The sequence below is a fragment of the Chaetura pelagica genome, unplaced genomic scaffold, assembly GCF_000747805.2.
Source record: "Chaetura pelagica isolate M959 unplaced genomic scaffold, ChaPel_1.0 scaffold147, whole genome shotgun sequence".
Taxonomy (NCBI): Eukaryota; Metazoa; Chordata; class Aves; order Apodiformes; family Apodidae; genus Chaetura; species Chaetura pelagica.
In genome coordinates, this window is record NW_009954194.1 from 3,184,514 (window position 1) to 3,207,161 (window position 22,648).

The 22,648-nt window shown below is 38.3% G+C and overlaps 1 protein-coding gene across 1 annotated transcript in view; it reads left to right on the top strand.

The window, feature by feature from the left end:
- The window catches only part of SLC2A9 (solute carrier family 2 (facilitated glucose transporter), member 9), a 95,690-nt gene that overhangs the window by 38,272 nt on the left and 34,770 nt on the right, over positions 1-22,648 (top strand). The window contains exons 6-8 of the mRNA XM_010003105.1: positions 4,253-4,385; positions 13,213-13,400; positions 18,969-19,079. Of these exons, the coding sequence (XP_010001407.1) occupies positions 4,253-4,385; positions 13,213-13,400; positions 18,969-19,079 (432 nt within the window). The remainder of the gene's footprint in view (positions 1-4,252; positions 4,386-13,212; positions 13,401-18,968; positions 19,080-22,648) is intronic.

Genomic DNA, 22,648 nt, shown 5'->3' on the forward strand with positions numbered 1-22,648 from the left:
GAGAGAGCATCAGTTTTGATGTGACCCCCTGCCAGTCTCAGGCAATAAAGGTAAAGGAGCCCTCAAGGTCTTGAGGAGGTGGCATGACTGTTCCTCTGGGATGCAAAGCAGGGCTGGAACCCTCTGGGCAGTGTCCTGTGTGCAGGCTGCTGCCTAGGAGGATGTGTTTGTGGTGCAGTAATTTTTCCATAGCTTAGGAGTGAGTAGGAGGCAGGGATGTGTAAAGCATGCCCTGGGGCAGGTGGGGTCAGGGATGCTCAGCTGGATGTGGGGGTCTCCACAGCAGAGAAAACCAAACTTGGGGCAGAGAACAAACAAGGGTCCTGACTCTGCTGTAGTGGTTGATACTCAGTTGGGAATGGTGAGCGGGATATGTGTCTAGATTATGCTTTGTAAATGAATAAATATAATTATTTAGAGAGAGAGAGCAGAGACTGTGGCAGTCATGTATTTCCTTACTCAGTCTTTTTAATCCTGTCAGACATCTTGCACTGGAATACTTAATTGGCCAAAAAGGAGTGTCCACATACAGGAGAGTAGAGCAGTTCTTCTCACCTTGGGGAAGCGACCTTGTCAATGATTCATTTCTCCCTTTTAATTTTTTTATATATATATGTGCATATTCTTAGCCTTTTCTCTATTGAAATTGTCTTCAAATTTTATCCAAAACTTCCTAATTAGGGAAAATATTAAATGTAATCAGTGCTTAAATAGGTCATTGAACTTCATATGGATCAATAGTTCAGCTTCCAGCAGTGCCTGTTGACATTTTCCCCATCCCGGTTTCTTTTCCATCTTTTAATTGTTACAAGTTCCATTTTCTGCACTTCAGCTGATGAACCTGCAGCATAGTAACATTTGCTTTCATGTATCCCAGTATAACTTAATCTTATCTAATTTGAAGTTGATAAATCCATGTTGTGCTTTATCCATTTCCTTCCCCCCGACCTCCTCCCACCTTGTATTTCTGCAGCTTTGCACTTTATTATAACAACCACTGAATGAGTCTGTGGTTGTTAAACTTGCTCTACTATTTGTCTTTCGTAATTAGATCAAATCTGGCCTTTTCATGCTCTGGCCTAACCAAATATCCATAATGTGACAGTTTAAAATTAAAATCTTACCATCTTGACAGGTTATTTGTGCCGATTCTGAGCAGGTGATGAGTCAACTCCCCCTGTAATTAAAATGTTTAATGCTCTTATAATTTTTTTTTCCTGAAATAAAATGGGATGTGGTTGTTTAATTACTCTCAGTAGAGCTTGTGTGCTTCTCCTGACTGATGACAGCTGAAATGTTAATGTGTCTTCTAAGTCATGCCTACACTGTCTGCTTTACCTTAGTATTGCTTTTGAGCATTGTCCTAGTGTCTACCTTGTCCTATTCCTTCTTAGCTTAATAAAAAATAAAACAGAAAATTTTCAGAAAGGCAATAGAAGAAGCTCAGTGTCTTATGTGGTGAAAATAGAGGACTTGATTATACTGTCAGGATCTATTATTTATTGCAAAGGATAAGTTAAGAAGTTCAGTCTCATTCATAGCTTTTTCAAAATAACCTTCTCAGAAGAGTTACCTGAGAGAAATGTGACCAAATGAAAAACAATACACCATGAGAGACTTTAAAAGGGATGAAAACTTATTCCAAGCAAGTCTCTACAGGTTGGCAGAACGTTAACAACAATATATAGGACAGTGTCCTGACATTGTGGAAAAAATCTACAGGAAATATGACGTGCTGATCAAGTGTAAGATTTTTATCTAGAATTATTGTAAAAAATTCTAAGGCCATATGAACTTTTTTATATGGTACTTTGCAAGTATATTTATATTATAGGAAATAATGCTAGAGATTAAATAATTTTTTTAAGGACTTTGTATGAAAGAACAAGCTGGAACTGATCAGTTGTACTACTTGTTTTCTGAAGTTATTATTTACAAAAAGGTACCTATTTTTAAATGTGATTTATTAACTGATCTTATAGTCCTAACATGTTTAATTTTCTAATTTTTAAAATAAGACGGAGCCTCATTTGTTTATAAACAGATTGTTAACCACTCTTGGTTCTCCTATATTAGGTCAAGTTCTCCACACAACTTAATTTAGAAACATAAATTCAGAGTAAATAAATAGGATCTTGGAGTCCTCATGGTAAGGGAGGCTCTAAGGAAGACTGATAACCTTGAGCTTTAAATTGTTTTAATTGTTTCCCAAGATGTTTTACCATCCCAGGAGATCTAAAAAAAAAAATCTCAAATCCTCTTTAAAGGACAAGTGAGAAGTTTCACCAAGAGATAGCACACGTATTGTGTTCCATGTTATCTCAGGCCCCATTCAGGTTCGTGGTTTAGGGGTTGCATTGGTGAAGTAGGAGAATCTAAAATAAAAACTGTTAACAGAAAGCAGCTTAGGAGCTTTTGGTATTTGATCTAACTCTTGAAAATTATATCAGAATAAAACTTATCCAGCTCTGTTTAGGGAAATGTGGGCTCGTGGATGGATGGATTTTTCCTGATGGAGGGACAGGATCCAAACCCTCAGTGCCTCTTGGAGCTCAATCAGACAGGATGAAGCACAGTCTGGTTTTGATCTAGCCAAGCTTCTGGAAATGTGCTAGACATGATGCCTGAACAGTAGTCTCAGCAGTCTTTTCAATTAAGAATGAGGTCTTAAATTAGGAAGGATTTGAATAGTTGAAAGCTGAACTTGGAGAAAATGACTGAAAATTTTCATCTTAGCATTCAACTGGAACAGAAGGCATCTTAAGAACATGGACACATCAAGGGCCATTTTGCTGGCACCTTTTTCCTTCAGCTACTTGAAAGTATCTGGTCTTGAGAGTAAACTCAGAGAGCTGGATGAGCTCTCTGCTGCCTTTCCCAGGCTTTTCCTGAAAGAGCATTGCTCAGGTCACCCTCCGTAGCTTCTTTTGGTAATGAATATATTTGAGGATGTTAACAACTGTTTTAGTTGATTTCAAATAAGATAATCAAAGCTGGATTGTATCTGAAATCAGCTAGGAGTTGAGTAGGTTCATATTAATAATGTTGGATAGTGCAGCACCTTTTGCTCTTCCCCTACACTGCAGGGGAGCTCTGGCAGGTTAGAACTGCCTGACTTCTGCATGGGGGCATCCCCACAGAGGGGTCATCAGTGCTTTGCATCAGTAGGGATGCTGTGGGTGGTTCTCATGTTGCAGGTCCTTGCTGGAGAGTTCCAGCAGATCACTTGCAAGACAACAGAAAAAGAACTTTCTGTTTCATGGACTTGGGAATGAGGCTGTCAGTTTTTCATTGGAACATTAAAGACAGGTTAGCTAACTCAGAGTGGGAAACAGTATAATGTGTTCTTCCTAGTTACACTATCATAAAACTAAAGGACTTCTTAAAAGTCCTGTTATTTTGGGCAGGAAGACAGGTGAAACCCAGTTCTTATACTTCAGTTAGGTGGAAGTACTGGCTGCAAGAGAAAACATTCCTAAAGACAACCTCACTTTGGTTTTGTTGTTAAATGATGTAGCTGTCCTTCACTCTAATTCTGTTGACCTGTATGTGTCTTCTTTTCTGAATGGAAATGAGAACTGCCTGACTGTGTGTTAGTTGTACCTGTGAGACAAATGTGTTTTACCAAGCAGAAGAGTCTTGTGGAGAGAACTCAGCCCAACTCAGTTCATTCCCAGCAGCTGAGAAACGCTGAATGGTCACTGCCTGGATTACACCAAGAGCCACAAAACTGTGCTGAACTGTAGCTTAGCTGAGTTGTTATCAGGATTTTACACATACTATGCCAATTAGAGGACTGAGACAAATATCTCTATATTTAGATCAATTAGATTAGACTAAGAGAAAACATGTAACTATTTGAAAATATTATTGTACTATTTATTAAAGTCAATAAGTGATAACACTGTGAGTGGGGTTGACTTGTAGAATGTATATGTATCAGATTTTTACAGGTATAGTTGTTGATACTGAAAGAAAGGAAGAACGTGTTTTGCTGCTTTGCAGCTTCCCTGCCTCTGTCTTCATGCTTAGTCACTTATGGCTTGAATGCTGTCTACCTTGGCTCTTGGGTAAGGTGATCTGAGGGGGAACTGTTCAAACTGCTTACTAAGCTGTGGCAGAAGTCATCACTCTGCCCACTGACACAATATTTTGAATGATGAAAAGTTACAGCATTTCCCATCAAAGATATTTTTCTTTCTAGTATCCCTATGGGAGAGTATTTCTGACTGATGTTTGCACCTGTTTGCAGGAATCTCGGTGGCCTTATTTATTTGGAGCGATCCTTGTCCCTTCATTGATACAAGTTGTGATTCTTCCCTTTCTTCCTGAAAGTCCACGTTACCTCCTACTTGAAAAACATAACACAAGCAAGGCAGAAAAAGGTATGATGTGTTACTTTTTTTGCAACAAAAGGTGTTTATTGTGAGGATGCAGGCTGGAAAGTATTTTTGACATCACAGAAAAAGCAGAATATTCCAATAGGAGAGATTCTCTTGTCAATTATTTTTTCTTTACCTTTTTTGTTTATGTGTATATAAATATCACTGTTGCCTTGATTTGGGTTTTTCTTTTTTTCAAAAATGAAGTTTTCAAACAAACTAACCTCTGTAGCACTATCCATAGTGGTTCAAACCCAGCCAAATCACCCAGATGTTGAACGTCAGCCACTATATACAGGGTCATTGAGGTGATTTCAGAATTCAATTTCTCTCCCTCACCTACAGTCTTTCCAGTTTGTCTAACAAAAACACTGATTCTGTTGCTGGGTTTTGTTCAGTAGTCACTGTATTTAACCCTGTGCTTCTGTTACTCAATAAACTTGGTAGATCTAATAAAAACCTCCTGCACATATTTAACTGAAAATTCAGTGCTTCCATATAGCTTGCTTCAGTTTCACAGACCCAGACCAGAGTAATTTGTTCTTACTTTAGGTGTATAAAAGAATCTGTTTGTATGATCACAGCTGCTGTGTACTCTGCCCCAGTCAAATTGTTCTGGTCAGTTCCAATATATCATCATGCTGTGGCTGAGAGAATGTTGAAAATTTGGTTTTGCTTATTATAAGGACACGTTAAAAATAGGACTGTACAAACAAGGAAGGAGCCTCATTGTAATGCCAAAATGTTTGCAGAACATAACTGCTTTAAAAACTATTCCTAAATATTTTGTTTGAATAAAATCCTGACCATTTTCAGTCATTAAGTAGATTGCAAAATTACTTACGAAGTGTGAATCAGCCTCTGAAACGTAAATTGAATAATCTTTTAGCATGAAATTAATGCATCTCACTCTGTCCTGTGTCTTCCTTTTTTTGCTCTGATCAGCACCCTTGAATAGAAATGGCATCTTAATGGAGAGACTCCTGTGTTGTTTCAGTTTGATGTTGAAGAATTTTGTAAATGTTGGAGCCTCAAATGTTTAAAGATACAGTTCAATGTTTAAAAAACAAAACAAAAAAACCCACCCAAAACAGATGAAAGAGCAAAAGCAGCAAGGCTTTGGGAAGACTTCTTTAGCTTTACAGAGTCAGCAGAGGTTTGGTAAGGCAGAGAATGGCTTTTCTAGGGACTGTGACAAAAAGGGTTTTCTTGCCAGTCGTGGCCAGAGCTCCCAGCAGGGAGGCAGTGGTGAGCAGCTCGGGGCTGGCTGCAGGGCTGTGATTCTGCAGCACCACAGCTGGGCTGGGAAGAAATGCCTCTGGATGCCAAGTTTACACTGGCTCATTTTGTACCTGATTAAATTGTAAATGTAATTCCAGAGCTATAGCTGGCAAAGAATCTGCATCTGCAATGTTATTGCATAATGTCACACTCGTTACAGGGATCTGTTGGAAATACTGCCACAGTACCTGGAAACCTCAGCACTGACAGCAAAGCTGGGTGCTCATACGTGGAGTTTTAAACATTTTTTTAATTGGCAGTGAATTAATACCACCTGCCTTGCAGTCACACTGTTGCTCTGGTAATGTGCCAGTTGCAGTCTGGGATGTTCTGAAAATGATTTGAAAGTTAATCTAGAAGCATCAGAGGTAGATTTTGGAGTAGAAGACAACAGGAGAATGGAGTTACCCACACCTTATTTGGTAAAAGAAAGGAAATTACAACAACTAGCCAAGAGGAAGGTCACTTTCATGAGCCACCCTAAAGGCTATAAATTTAGACACTCCCAGAGGAAAAGCTGGCTGATATAAAAAGCTTTTAAAAATAACTGCTTACCAGTATACGTTTTTGGACCTGATTAACTCTAAAATAAAAAATTAATACTGAGATAAATTATTGTACAGAGTGAAGTTCATTTTAAGTGTAGTTTGCAGAGCTTTCAAAACAGCTAGGGACCAATGATTCTAGACAGAGATTTGCAAAGGACCATAGGACAGTGAGGTGGATACATCCCTCTGAATTTCCTTACCATTCCTTGCCTATCAAGGAACCATGCTTCCAGAACCTTGTTGTGTGGGCATGATATTCTACAGGCTACCTACCAGCTGCAGAATAGGTAAAGATGATTCTGAAATATCATTTTGCAGTTAATCATCCAGAAATCCTCCTGTAAGACAGCAAAGTTCATATAATTTTATACTTATGGTTATAAGTATCCACGTGTGTTATCATGAAGCATGTTAGGAACACATGTAATTTTCTTACAATTGCACATCCTTTGTAATCCTTCCTCTCCTAATGTAGATCTGCAAGTGAGACTGTCTTTGGATCTGTATATTCAGCATGGGCATAGGTGGGGAAGGAGTTTGGTTGATTCATGGAACATGGCTGAGGACACCTGTGATGTTAGTCCAGGCCGGGGTTTGGGGCCTTCCCTCCTACCCAGGGCATGTGGAGAAATCCAGAGTAGGCATGATCCAAGTCCCAAGTATCTGGGGTAATGCAGTGGAATAATGAAATCAAGTGGGGGAAATATGCAAAATAGGAGGGTGAATAACTGTGAATCAACAATCAAGAAAAGTCATCTGGATGTTAGCAGTATCTGCAGAAATGGGGGAGGAAAAGCCTGAGTATTAGGGACAACAGAAGAGGCTGTGGGTTATTAAAAAAATCTGCTGCTTGTAAGCCATATAATGCAGCATTCTCCATTTTAATTATGACTACAGTAATGCATTTGAATTACTTTCCTCTTAGGCTAGATCTGCATATTAATATCAGAAATGTACAAGACTTTCTTCTGACTAAATCCTTTTTTTTCCCTCTAACTGATCAAGGCTATTCATGCAAATATACATTTCACTATGGATTATATCGTGTTTCAGGAATATAAAACTGTTATTTGTAAAAGGTCTGCTGGACTCAAGGCAGATGACTACATTAGTCTTTATAAAATACTATAAAATGTACGTGTATGTCAAAGATTCTAAAATGCAGATGACAACATTAATCTTCCAAACCGTTTTAAAGCAATAAAAACCCAGTGGGCTAACACAAGTCATTGAGTTTCCACTAAGTTTGGCTCCAGCTTTCATCCCCTCCTTCTGTTCTGCCCTCAGGAGATAATCAGACTGTAACTACCAAAATTAAAGCAGTCTTATTCTTTTTTTTTTTTTCTCTTGCTTTCTTTTTTTATGTTTTTTTATTTTTTTACTAGAGGTATGGAAAAGCACGATGCCTCTAAGTCACCAATGTGAGAGTGAAAGGGGGAGAAGGACCAAAATGTGTTGCGTGAGTGATTAAAAAGAGAAGGGATGAGGCTAGAGCAGGTGGGCATCATCTGTGAACATAAATTACACCACCAAGAGGAGTAGTGAGGCCTCAGACAAATGATGTCTCCTGAGCTCCACTAACAGGGAGCTGCCCAGTTCCCTGTTTTCCCCTTTCTAACAGTACGAACAGTGCACTCTGGGAGACTGTGGCTGACTTGCAGTTGTCTGCTGCCAAAAGCAGTGCTAGCAGCTGAGCTCTGATTGTCCTCCTGGAGGTCCACATCCTGTGTCCAACTCCATGAGAGAAACAGGAGCTGAGCTGTCATCTCCCATACTCCTGTTTCACTGCTGAATATGAAATAACTCATTTATATGTTGGGGGAGAGAATGATTGACTGAACCAACAGCAAGATCTGTACACCTGCTTTGCTCAAAAGCTCTAAGTCTGGTAATGGGTAGAGGGAAGAAGTATCCCAGCTCCCCTCTCTGGTCCCATAACTAACATTCTTCTCTCTTGGTAAGAACACAAGGGAGAAAAATGCATGGCATTCAGCTAATGTGATCCTTCTTCATAATGCTCACCAGGCAGCTGAGGAGAAATGGTTATTTAAATGGTTGAGGACAAGGACCTTGGAAGGAGATCATTATTCAGTTGCTAGAGAGCAGTGAGAGGGAAGAGTAGCAGGGACAGAGACAGGAAGAAAAAGAAAAACCTGCTGCTGTAATTACATCAGGCCGTTTACCATCCAAGCTCCAGGTCAGAATTTTATATTAGTTGTCTTAGTTTTGTGCAAAGTGATTCCCTGGTCTCTGACTGTGATAATGATGCAATGTAGATAAAAGCAGTAGTAGTGTGATAAAATGGAACATTTTTATGATTAACGACATTGGTTATAAGCCCTTTCAACTGGAGAGTTGATGTCTCTCTTTTGAAGAATACTGTTACAAGAAGGAAATCTGCATTTTGTTGTGGCTGCAGTAGCAGGACATCTAAGTCAATTATAGAATTCAGCTGGCATTCCAGCTTGCCAGAGAACAAGAATATTTTTATGTCTTAAGGGTCAAGTAACTTAGATGAAATGTCACAATAACATCTATTGGTGATAAACAAGATCTGTTCATCTAGTATATTCAGTCATACATTAAAACTCCTGTGGTTATGAAAGAAGCATTACAACAGGTATAATAAGACATGTAGGTTTAAATTCTTTTTGCCTATCTATGCTTTTTGTTTGTCTCTAAATATTATAATTTGTGCTTAAGAAAGGAAGAGAATCATGACTACTAGATTTGCTGGCTTATGGTAGAGGCTCCATCTCAGATGGGTGCTGACTTCCAAGAGACAACAGTGTGTCTGTCTTATTTGTAATCTTTTCCTAAGCCCCCTGCTCTTGACAGAGGTATCTTGATTCACTGGACCTTTGATACCACTTGTTTTGCCAATTCTTGTGTTGTTTTATGGTGGTATGGGGATATTTTCTTCTACCTGTACATCTTGGCTAGTTTCGAGTGAACCTGAACAGGCCTGTTTTGTATTGATGGTCTGTTAAACCAGATGTAAGAACAGGTGAAGATGTGATCCCAAAACTGATAAATCAGAAAAGATCTATTTGTTTGTTTGCTTAAAAGGAAGTGACTGGTGGGGAAAGCCTGAGCCTTTTACCTGCAAATATATTTACTGAATTGGAATTGCAAATTTGAGGCTTATTCTTAAATGTTGCTATGCTACATGCTAGCAGTTAATTGATGTTTTGCTACATTTAAATAGCTGTTTGAATCTCTTCTAGCAAGGCACATCTAAAGAATTCTTCTGGCTATTCTGTACTCTAATAAAATTAGAGGTATATTAAAATAACATATTTATTTTGCCAACTAATATTGTGTTGATAAAAAGTTACTACAAGGATGTTAGCTCAGATCTGATGCAAAAGCATTGAAGCATTTGCAAGTGCTGAGGCAAACAGCAAGGCACCCTGTGTGTCTACTACCACTCAGAAGAGAAGCCAGCATTAATAGGAGATGCTTGACTTGGTCCATCCAGCCTGGTATTCTGTCTCCCACAGTGGCCAAAGAAGATGCTGTTTAAACAGAGCTTAGACAAAGCTTTGTGTTAAAGACACTGGGTTTAATCGACTTAATTATCAATGATGTGAAAGTGAACATGCCCATGGGAAGCAGATGAGAATAATATATATGCAGCTTTTTTTTTTTTTTTTTTTTTTTTAAGTAGTCCAAATACATAGTCAACAGAGATATTAAACTCTGACCTATGAAATATTTTTAACAAGTATTAAGTCTTTTTTTTTTTTTTTTAGTTTGTTTTGTTTTGGTTTTGTTGTTGGTTTTTTGTTTGGTTTTGTTTTTAAAGGCAATCTACTGTTACCACTTCTTTTTTTGCATCCTCTTGCCTGGGCCTGGTTCTGTTCTGTAAGCCATCCAATAGCATTTTGATCTTTTTAAATGTCTTCTCAAATTTTACATCCTAATTAAGTCTTTACAATAGCAGCTGATTTCTTTACACAGTCATGGTAGTAATACAGTAGGAAAAGATTTAGTAATTCCCCATGTTGTTGAGTCCTTGAGTGTCCATTTTGTGTTAATTTGAAGGTCTGATTGCTTTTAAAGGCATAACCACCCTGGTTTTGTTCAGACTTTTGAACTGCTTTCAAAGGTTTCACCTTCACTTGGCTGAGATGAATGAAAGCTGGTGGTGCAAACAGAAGGGTTTCCTAGCTCCTTTCCCCTTGACAGGAACCACCCTCTCCTTGTGCTATTTATAAAGGCAGTGTACCAGCTTTTGAAAACCAAGCATTCAGGACCTTCTGATCCAAGGGAAATAAAAAGATATCTGGGAAAGTTCTAAAAGTTGCCAGAAGTGTAACTTTTTGGATGGATGGAAGTGTGATGTGAAAATAAGACTTCCCTATAGAGACAGGCAGCGAGTCACAGAGGAAAATGAGTCATTGCAGCAGGGAAAGGAATGATTGGTGTGCTTCTCAGGGCCAATAGTGCAGGGGTTTAAAATGTGAAATTAAGATAATTGAACATCACACATTGAGACACCTTTGAATTTTCCCATCTCCCTGAGAATGCAGAATTTATTTCCACATTAATTATGTATAAAATTGTGATTCTTACTGTACTGAAAAACTGTTAATGGAAGAAAACTTAAAGATGTGCTGAGTAGGAGGAAAATCTGTTTTTCCAAGGAGGCTGAGTGTTGTCTACTCAAAACTATGCAACCATAGCATAGCACTTCCCTAACATTTCTTGACCTGTTGGTAATTTTAAGTATCTGTCAAAGTTTCCTAGTGGTGCTTACCTCTCTAGTCCTAATACCAGGGAAAGAAGAAAAAGAAAGCAGATGCCTGTATTTTTCTTATATTTTATAATTTTGGTAATTGCAGTTTTTTTTCCTCCTGGTCCCTCTAGAAATGTAGCAAGCTCTCTTGTGCAGAAAAGACAGATTGTTTTCTTTTTACTTGACTGCACCTATATTTTTGACTCGTGTGCCCTACAGGAATTCCAAGGATTCTGAGGACAGAAGAAAAAAAGAAAATTGTGCACTGACCTAATTTACACTGATAAACCAGATGCTTAAAAATCTAAGAGAATCTTCTCAAAGAATACGGTGATACATGTCTGGTTGTTCTCATCATTATCTGATTTTTTCTGTATCAGTGTTATACCAATATGAAGGAAAGTGTAATTTAGGTGGGAGGCATTGACTGCAACATACCATAGGCACAGATTGTTTTACATTTCTTATCGTAGCCTTTAAATACATCACACTCAGTTTAATAACCATTTAGCATGTCATTTAATAACAAGTGGGCAGTGGCACAAGGACAGAACTCAACAGCCTCAAGTCTGGGTTCTGAGGTCCGAATTTCTTAGCTCATTTCTGATTGTAAGGCCTCTGTGAAAAGATGAATCTCATGCTGTTGCTGAGGGATTAAAAAATTCTGAACTCCTCTCCCAAGAGAAAAACTGGGTATCAGAATAAATGAATGTTATGAATTGACTGAACAGCCAGAGGTGGTCAGTGTTCATCCCTTAAAAAATCATTGTTCTTGTTAAACAGAGTCATGCAATGTCCATTAAAATGCGACAGAAGTGCTAACTGCCTCTGAAGATCTTGTCCCAGAGCTTGAGTTACTTCCCTGTGCTGCCAGGCTGGGAGCCAGGCAGAGTGCACAGCCTTGTGCACCAGCCAAAGGGACAGGAAGAGATGCTCCGGGGGGGAGGGGTGCACCAGTTCATTTGTGTCAAATATCCCTCACAACATTGAAATGCTACTACTTGGCCTTTTTACATGCTGTGTAAAATAACATTTTATAACTACAAAACCCAAATGGAGTCTGGGCATTTTAACCAGGTCTACTGAGTGTCTCAGCTTTCTTGACCATCCAAGTCCTTTTTGTGATCCAAAATAATGTATATTTACTGGAAAATGTGAAGGTCAATAATTTATAGGCAGTGCTATGCAGAGCTGTGAATAACAGAAAAATAGATTCGACTCTTAGAAGAACTAAATCAACTTATTCACTTAATAAAAATAACAATTTTAAGTGACCTGCTGTGTAGAGGATTGTTTTTAGAGTTAGAATCCTGGTGAGTTGCAGGGGTATGTGTAATGTAATTGTTTCTCTGCAGTCATTTCAGAATTATGTGCATTTTAAATATCCCTTAAAAAGCCAACCCCTGGGGCACGTTCATAAGACAAAAGCATCATCAGCATATTCAGCATCTGTAAAACAAGGTTGGTGGGGACACGAAGCCTCCATTAGGAGGTATCTGTTTGTCATACCTCTTGGAAGAGGTGTGAGCTAGAAAGCTTTTATTACTCAGAGTGGAAGAATATCTCAGTAAGTCATTGAAGTGCAACAATATAGTACTAAATGGTATGTTATTTCTGGGGAGGCAAGGTTATTCATTTGCTTACATTTGTTAGGTAAATTCACTCCCATGTCTCCAGCACTGACAAACAGAAAATCTTGAGCTGATATGGGCAATTCTTTCTAATATTAATCAGCTTGACTGTCCTGGTTTGAGCCAGGATGAAGCCACTTTTACTGATTTTTTTTCTTCCTTCAGCAAGTTTCCCAGCTTGGAAGTTTCCCAGACTTACGTATGTTTTAATATGTTATTACTTCTCTGTCCAATCTATCCCCAGCAATGGAGTCTGCTACATTGTTAGGCTGCAAAAGTAGCCACGTCAATTAATGTTCAGAGATGTTTTGATATTAAATCTTTTTCTCAGATTACACAGGGTTTTTACTCTGCACTGGACCTTAGGCTACATTATGTCTGACATAATATAAGGAGAGGTCTGGTAGGGTGTCACATAATTTATATTCTTGTTGCAGTTTCTAAGACCACTTGCAGGAATGAGCCTGATCATAACCAGAGCAGAATGATCTTTGGTAGAAGAATAATGAAGTTGTGACCCACATACGTCTCCTGTTTGTGTCACGCATTTCCATGTCTATGAATCAAAACTGTTATAAACACACACATTGCCAAGCGTCTGGCCTAAAGCACATGTTCTCTCTTTGTAGCATTTCAGACCTTCCTTGGGAAAGATGATGTGTCTCAAGAAATAGAAGAAGTTCTGGCTGAGTCTCGAGCCCAAAGAAACACCAAGTTAGTGTCGATACTGCAGCTCCTGAGGACCCGCGCCGTGCGATGGCAGATTGCTACCACGGTTGTCGCCATGGGCTGCTACCAGCTTTGTGGGCTGAATGCTGTAAGTGTCCATCTCCAGGCCATGGCATCACCTGGGATGCTTCTTCCTTTCTTTTTAATAGGAAGTTTGTGCTGTGCCATTCAGCAACCTCTTCACCTTTCTGTCTTTGGCTATTTTTCAATAGTAAAGCTTTTGTTACAGCAGCACGTGGGAAGGTCCAGGGAGAGCTGTATTGTTTGGTTGTTGGTTGGTTGGATGGTTGTTTTTAAAAAAGGAGGGGAAGCCATGTTTTCTTAACTTGCAAGGAATACATTAAAAGGTAGCACAGATAAGCAAAGAGTGTGTAGCTTCTGCTTCTGATACTCAGATTCTCTGTTTCTGGTCAGTTAAGAGCTGGTCTGATATGCCCCATATTTGTTCATGTCAGACTAAACCTGGTCTTTTCAGTAGACGTTTCTGCCTGGATTAATTTAGTTCTGTACTTACAGAAGTCAGCAAAAGTTCCTGTGAGTGATTTTAAGAGGTTGAGCTGGATGTTTGGTTTTCATTGCTTTTCCATAAAATTTGAAGGATAAGCAGTGCTTCAGTATGCTCTTTTTGGAAAGGACAGCAAAACAGGGAAAAAGACACAGAACAGTCAATAGCAAGAAGTTCTGTTGGCTGTGTGTCTGAGACTAATAGATATCAGAGCTTCCTTCTGCATCTGTCTGAGCATATTGCACCAGCTAGGGGAGGGTCGCAGGACACTGTAGATTGGAAGAGGTCTTTGGAGGTCACCTGGTCCAACCCCCTGCCCAAGGCAGGACTGGCTTCAGGGTTGACTCAGGCTACTGAGGGCTTTGTGCAGTTGAGTTTTAAATATCTTCACAGCTGAAGAGCCCACACCCTGCCTAGGCAACCTACACCAGGTGTTTTCACCACTTACACTGCAAAAAGTGGGGTTTTTAATATTCAGCCAGGACTTGCCATGCTGCAGCTTGTGACACCTGAGTTAGAGGCTTTACATTGCACAACATGAATGTTCTCATGAAGCACCTCAAAGCAAAAGGGGCTTTCGACATAGTTCAAAGGTGTTAATTACTTACATGCATGAAAGGCAGTAAGAGGAGATCTCACTGCGGCTTTATGCATTGCAGCTTGCTTCAGCTACTTGTTTCCCCAGGGCTAATCAGTGTAAACTCTTGTGATATCTAAGACAACTAGTTCAGGCATATTTCAGGTATCTCTATAGTTTTACAATTCCTAATATGAAGTAATTTGTCCAAGACCTTTTGGAAGACTAATGCGGTTGGAACTCTTGTGTCTGTAAGTTTTTAATGAAATACTAAAAGGAGCTAGAAGACTTTTTTCATACTGTGGAGAGAGCTATAAAAAAATGTTTGTATAGATGGTGTTTTCTTCTAATTGTAGGGTTTTAGTTCTAATGGCAGGCTATTCTGTTCCTCATTGTGGGTACTTTTTAAAGAAAATAAATGGAATTATCTAGTTACCCAGTCTTACTAAGACTTACCAATGCATGAGGGAAATAAAATGGCACTTTGAGTAAGAAATTGACTGTTGGAATTATGAAACATATTGCCTTAAAAAAAAAAATATATATACTTTTTCAAGGTAAAGAAAAGAGTTTTGTGTCTTTGAGGATGTTTAGTAGAAGACAAAGCTACATTCTCACAGCTGAAGTTCAGGCATGGAGGGATAATGAGACATGTCCAGTATAAAATGAATACCAGAGTTGTTTTAAAGTGTCACTGGGTGACCACTTGGTGAAAGTATATCTCAGGAAAAGTACTTTTGTCAGGAAACCTGTGTATCAAGTCAGCTGTTTTAAGCCTCACCTATTTTTAGTTACTGCTTGTTTCTCTTCTCACATAATGCCACTAAACATGAAAAAAACTATTCACACAAAATTTGCATTCTGAAACTGTTTTTTTAAATAGTTCATCCAGGAAAAAAAAAAAGCAAATTATGACAGAGGTCAAGTCAAACAGTTGGACCGTTTGATGAAGAGGTCAAGTTTCAACTCCTTGTCTCTTTTGCAAGGTTTTCCTGGCTGATCTTGCTCAAGTTACCTGAAGCTCAGAGATGACGGGGCGAGAGAGGAGCCCCAGTCTCAGTTTGTCCTGGCTCATCTGAGGTAACTTGCTGGCAGTGAGCCAGCCCCAGTAAGGCTTAACTGGCTGCTGAAGCTTCCTTCTAACTCACAGACCCTTTTGTTTTGTTTGTAGTTCCCTGTTAGTCAATCTGGTCTGTTCCACAACTGCCATCTGGGCAGGGCATATGGGAAAATTGGTCTTCTTTCAGGTGAGAGTCTCAGGTCACTCTCAGGGGAAATTCCCAACTGGCAGACTTACGCAATCATCCTGCTGGTATATGAGAACACTTGCTTCCTTTAAGGCTTTATTTTACAATAAAAATTTATTTTGCTTAAAAACAGGAAATTTTTTTGTTTTCACATGGAACAGAACAAATGTGAAACTCTGATCATATTCATATATTCAATTATAATGAAATACCAGATAGTCTGACCTAAGTTGACATAAATAAATTAATCGGTATTAGTATCTTTTCATCTGATAAAATCTATTCTTGATACATATTAGCCATAATGAATTTATTTATCTTCCACCATTATATCTCAGTTCTAAATAAGACATAAAACTTCAGCAAAGTTCTCACTGGTGAACTTTATCCTTTTTCATATGAAGAAATATACTGCACCACATATTGCTGTGGCAGAATCATTCCCAGGTAGGATCCCTAAGCCTCTCTGTGTTCAGTCCTTAAGGCAGGGACTGTACTGCAAATGGCAAGAAATTATGCAAAGGGTGGGCAGATCATGCACCAGTGCATGTTTTCAGGATTCAAAAGCCCTACCAGAGTGTGCATTTCACACTTGCTGTAGACAAGACCTGGCATCAGGTAGTGTAGGAAGGGATGACTATGCAGTATGCATCCAGTGTGCAACAAAATATGTGTGTGTGTTGCTTCCCGTAATTTTTTTTATTTGCTTTCTTTTCCTGTTGAAGAGATTAATTTCTTAGGAAGAAATGTATGTAGGGAGCTGGATGAGAAGTAAAAGGACTGGAAAACTGAGTTGATGCTAGAGGAGTCCCTTGTTTGAAAATATTTGGGAGCACATCTGATAATGTATACCACATGGCACTTTAAGCTAAGAGCTTATAAGAGTAAAGGCTTGTGATAAGCAAACAAAACAAAATGTTTCCAAACTCACAGAATTCAGCCTGCAGAGATACAGCTGTTCCTCATGGCAGCTGTTTAACTGAATGAAGTGGGGAAGTTTTGCTTCAGCCTGGGAAGCCACAGAAACCCACTATGAAGGCTGGAAGTCAGATGTCCCTGTGTTGATTTGGACTAGAGAGCAGTTATGTCTGGAGTTTTGAACCTTCCTTCCTTGTTTTCCACAGCTCTTCTGTTCCAAAACTTTCAGCCCAAATAATTAGGTAACAAAAACCATGTTAGAAATATAACTTAATGAAAGTATAATAATAATCATTAGCCTAGAAAATTTGTCTTGGTAATATCTTGGAGCAATGTATTTCCCTGTTTAATGATACACAGGCTGAAAAACATTCACTTTTATTGATTTCAAATGTGTATATCTTGCTAATCTTTACCCTAATTTATTTTCGTGCTGGTACAGAGGCAAATAACTCAGTGAACATCATCCTATCTTTGTTCTGCCAGTTTTTTAATCTATCTGTGTTACTATCACTCTTGCCATCATCCATACTCACTTGTGCTCTTCTGTAAAACCATCTGTCAAAAGTCTTATGTTCTAGTTGTACATTTTGGCAAATTGCATCTGGGAGTTTTCTGCTTGAGTGACTCTGAACTTTTCCTTCCTCTCTTTCAAGGTCTGCATACCTGCATTCTCACCACCATTTTTAGCGCTCCCTGCTATGAAAAACTGATATTGAGACTGAAAATCCTAAATCGCATTATTTTGAACTTCCATGCATTATTTTTTCAATCCTGTAACTTCTTGTATGGAGAAAAAAAGTTACTTTTATTGTGTTTTTGTGCTATCTTGTTTTCCTTATAATCACTGGCTTAGGAATATGGGAGGTGAATAGGTTGTCAGAGTACTGGGTCTGAAAAAAATTATCAGTTGTCATAACCATTATAGCAGGAACTGGGAGTTAGTTTTCCTTCAGTCTGATCTCTCTATCAGCAGGGCAATGAAATGCACAACTGACAGCAGTGCATGTTACACAAAGGCAGATTTCTTCATACAGAGAATCTTGCTGCTATCACTTGTAGTTAATGTGTCTATCCTGGTGAGAGCTGATGTGCCAGCAGCAGGCACAAAAGTCTTAAGTCATCTAAGTCAGCTTCTCTTCATGTAAGGTGTCATAGGTGATTTTTTTTTTTTTTTTTTTTTTTTTTTTTTTTTACAAAGTAGCTTGATTAACAGATGTAACATGTGCCTAATATGCTGGCAGACATTTCCTCATGCAATCAAAATGCTTCTATTCATCACACAAGCTTTTCCTTTAGCAGTGCCCACCCTGCTAGGACTTGTCGCATGGACAGCGTGTGGAAAAAAATATCACTGGTACTTGTATGTTTAGTGCCATTATTATCTTTGGCTTTCAGTTTTGTTGTCACAGGCAACCAGTTGTGTTTTAGAACTTTTCTTCTGATAATCAGTTGTTTCATTTGTTTTTCACCTTCACTAGTAAGAAATTTTAGGGAGACTTTTTTCTCTCCAAGACAGTCTCTCCTTGCATGCTTTTGGTAGCCAAAATCTTTGGCTAGTTCTTTGTTGTGAACTTGAGCCCAACATAAATATAATACCATTTTCAGACTTTATTTGTGATGTGAATGGGACTCTGATACTTACCAGACTTTTTATTTTAATGTATTGCCACTATATAGTCTCCATCTGGATATTGTCACCACTGGGTATGGTTGTACTGACCAAACACAAAGGCTTCCTCTAAGCTGGTAACCCTCTGGTCCCTTGACTTCTGTCTGTTAGTGACAGCTCCTTCTAGCCTGTGATTCATTTAATCCCAAAACCAGCTGTTTACTTTTCACCAAAAGACTTCACTCCAAAAGTAATTTTTCTTTCTACTGATAATAAAGAGAGATTAGGGTGATGGCTTGACTACAAATGTCCACACTCCAGTAAGGTTGAAGTGGAATAATTCTCACATCTTCTGCCTGAAAAGAGCAGTTTCTGCAGTGTCCTCAGCATCTCTTCCCTGTTCTCTCCTCTGTTGTTTCATGCCATTGAACTACTCCATAAAGCCACCCAAGCCTGCTTTTCATGCAGTGTGGCTCAGCCACTTGACACTGATTTGTGTATCCTCTTGGTCAGGCTTTAAGTGAGTTTCTTTGATTTACTCCTAAAGTGAATTAAGCTAAATTGAGTTAAAGCTGCTTGTAATTCTGCCTGAGTCTGCAAGCAGAAGAACCACAGTGTTGTGACTAACCCACCTGAAATTTGTACCTTTCTTTCAATTGTTGTCCTTCCTGGACCTCAGTCCTTTGAGAGTACTCAGTAAGTCCAGTCTCTGGCAGATCAGATGCTTGAATTGAATATTGATATACTGTAGTTCAAACAATAATGATTAATAACTGGTTTTCTTTTCTCTCATATAGATCTGGTACTACACACACAACATCTTCCTTGAAGCTGGGATCAATCCTGAAACAATCCCCTATGTTACTCTAAGTACTGGTGCTATTGAGACTTTGGCTGCTCTTTTTTCTGTAAGTATGATTATAAAAATCCATTAACATGCTTGATATTTAAATTACTGCTTTTCATAGAATCATAGAATTCCAGGTTGGAAGTGAGCTCAAGGGTCATCTGGTCCAATCTTTCTAGGTAATATTATAGTTTATATGAAATGGCACAGCACCCTGTCAAGCTGAGACTTAAGCTGTCCAATTTTATTTCCTTATACAGGCTGAAATATAAACAGAATAGTATCTTGAGAATTAAGTGTAATGGTTGATAAGGCAATTGAAAGTATTGTTTCTAGGTTTAATCCTAAACTCAGTTTTGTGGCTTGAGATTTTTTATTTAAGATTTAAGTTTTAAGTTATTTAAGTTTTAATTGCATAAAGGGAGCATTAGAAATTGATGTATCCTGAGGTGCTCTGTTTGAGTGAAGGGGAAGAAGGAAGGAACAGCAAGACCTGAAGTATGTTAGGTGATAATTCATAAATTACTTCATCTGGTAGAATGACTTGACTTGGTACCAGTTTACTCAAATCTCATAGTCTTCTCATGTGCCTGCTGGGAGGCAGGCAGCATTGCTGGAGAAATGTAGAAATATCTTCCTGGGCATGCTTTAATGACACGTTCTCTGTAGGAGCTTACAAAAAAAATGAGGAAAATTCTTCAGCCATTTAAAAATGTGGGAGTAAATGTTTCTAACTCAGCTTGTTGGAAAAGTAAGCCAGTGTGCTAGAACAAGGTTGTCCCATGTTGTGCTAGACTGTGGTGTCTCTTGCAAGGACAAGCAGGTGTCCTTTCATAATGGGGAAGTTCCTGAGTAGGTCGTATAACTTTGCTGTCCACTGAGCACAGAAGCTGCTACTAGAAAAAAACAAAACATATCCATGCACAATTTTTTTCTTTCCCATTTCAAAATAGAAAAGTTGACTTGGGAAAAAAATGCACACTAAATGAGCAAACTAAATGAGAAAGCTTCAGTAGGTGAATACACCATTCATTGCTAAAGAAAATAAAATAAATAAGGAATAAATAAGAACCAATAAGAAGCAATAAATAACAAAGTGTGGGAGAGGCCTTTGGAATGGAAAGTTGCAAACAAGTAAATACTCTCTTCTTTTTTAGAATTTTTTCTTATCTTCATATATTAAATACCAACTGTATTTTCACAATACTGGACACACCAGACAACCATTTTTAAATATCAGAAGAAGGGTGTTGGTAAAAACATCCTTTCCAGCGGCAGAGCAACTGCATATGACCTATAAGATATTAAACTAAATCCAACTATCAAGTATATTTTCTTATAGTTTAGGACATAAAGACTCTCAAAAGTCACAAAGATCTTCTTCCAATCTTTGTAAATTTCCACAGATCTATTTTTGGGTAAACAGTATTTTTTTGTCCTTTTTTCTTTAATTAAAGGGACATTATTTTTAATAGACGTGAAAATTGTGAAGTCTGGAAATCCCTGCCTCTTACAATTTCCTCTTTGTGATACTGCAGTAATGATTATTCTTCAAGTAATTTAAGTGACAAATACATCTCTTTTTTTGTGGAAACAGATGAAAATTACATTGAGAAAATTCCATGGTATTAAAGCCATTCTATAAATAGGGTTTGTCATCTTTTCAGTTCCATCTGTACTATCAGTTTGTGGGGGTTATTCAGAGCACACTGTTCGTACATAATGAGGTGGATGTGTCTGCTTTGGTTTCTGGTATGTGTGGTAACTTTTATTATACCCAAGGAGAGTGTTTTTAATACCTTTTTGGTTTAAACTACTTGCTGTGCCTCTGTAAATGCCGATGTATTGATATCTTTGCTCCCTTCAATTTTTCTTTCTCAGTTCAAGAAAAATGCTGCTCTGTAGCCTCAATTTTATTTCAGTAATCTTCATTGTTGCTGTTTAAAGCAACAGCAGCATGAATTTGTTTTTTCAATTGAAGTTTTTGTAGCTTCTCATTTCTACAAGAAAATGCCTGTAATTTTTTTTCATGACTAGAACTAAGGAGGGAGGATTTCCTCCCACTCCCAAGTTCTCAGCTGCTCTTTTTGCCTTTAAAAAAAAAAAATAAATACTTGACAGCATTGAATATTAAGTCAGATGCATATGTCTTATGTACTACTCAGAAGGAAGAAGGGAATAAGCCTGAGAAAGTGAAGGGGGAACTTAATTTTCTTGCTATTTTTTAATATATTTTGCTTGCTAGCAGAAGCCAGATTTTACTAACAATAAATTCCAGGATTTCAGTAGATACTCCTATCAGTTATAGAAGTAGAGTTATTTTCTTGTAAATTAAACAGCTATTGGAGAATTCCACAATGAAATAATGTACTGTGTCTGACCATTATGCATATGTCAGGTGGTCATGAGGCACTGTGCCTCAGTAAGAGTCCTTGGGGTTCATCCATTGATAAGCCTCATGAATGCTAAAGGAAAAGATTGAAATAGATACATTTCACAGAGAAGCAAAATAATATTTAGGAGATAAAATATCGTTCAAACTTGGAAAAAAATTGAAAGTCTCCCTTTAATGTGTCTCCTGGGAGTAGCAACATAATAGGAATAATGTTGATGTGGTCCTCAAGGAAAGGCAAACAACATCTCATCCTTTTCATAGCTCTCTATTTCCTTAGATCACTTGATATGCCTGCTATGAGCATGCTTTGCCTACAGCTCCATCCCTTTTCCTCTAAGCAAAAGCTACATAAACAAGACATTGAAAAATGAAACACATCATCATTTTCCTTTCATTCATATAATTTGACTTCAACTCCTGCTTACACCATTACTTCATAATTTACTTAATGAAATACATCTGTTGTAGCATTGCATACTTGGTGCCCTGGCTTCTCTCTGAGGAGACAGTATAAGCTTTCTGTATGTGTTTCACTCAATTGTAGACTTCCCCACCCATTGTACTGAACACAGATTCCATGTAGAGGACTGACTAGACAAGCTACTTTGTAATGAGAGCACCATTACTTTCAGTTGGCTTCTGAAGAAGTTGGGTGTCCTCTGGAGAGAAATACTGAATGGATTTCCTACTCATAAATGTGTCACAGCAGTAAGACATCTAACCTGATGCCATGCTTTGAAGCACGGTGGAATATATCTAAGTAGTTCTCTGGCAAATATGTGTTTATTAGAAGTCTGTTCTTTACATTCTACAGTAAGGGGACTCCACAGATTTAGTTATTCTTTAGCAAAATTGGTTACTGTGGGTTTTTTGTAATTTTTAGTAAATTAAGTTAATATAATTTAGCTGTTGTCTTACTCTTAGTGGACAGAAAGAACAATCTGCCAATTTCTTGGACAAGGCAACAGGCTGAAGGGAAAGGAAGTCTGAAGTAAACATGTGAAAAGATCCCCCCGTCCTCCATGAAACCAGCATAGAATAAAAAACAATATTATTCAAATTAGCCATCCCACATCCAATTTTGCCATCTGTGGCTCCACATTTGGTCTTTATATAATGTTCACAGAAAGACTAGCTGTGACTATATTGAGCAGATTATGCCTTAAGCTTTTCCCATAAGGTGAGGCATCAAGGTGTTACTAGTGTGCATTCCAAAGCCTGTGACAGAAACAAGC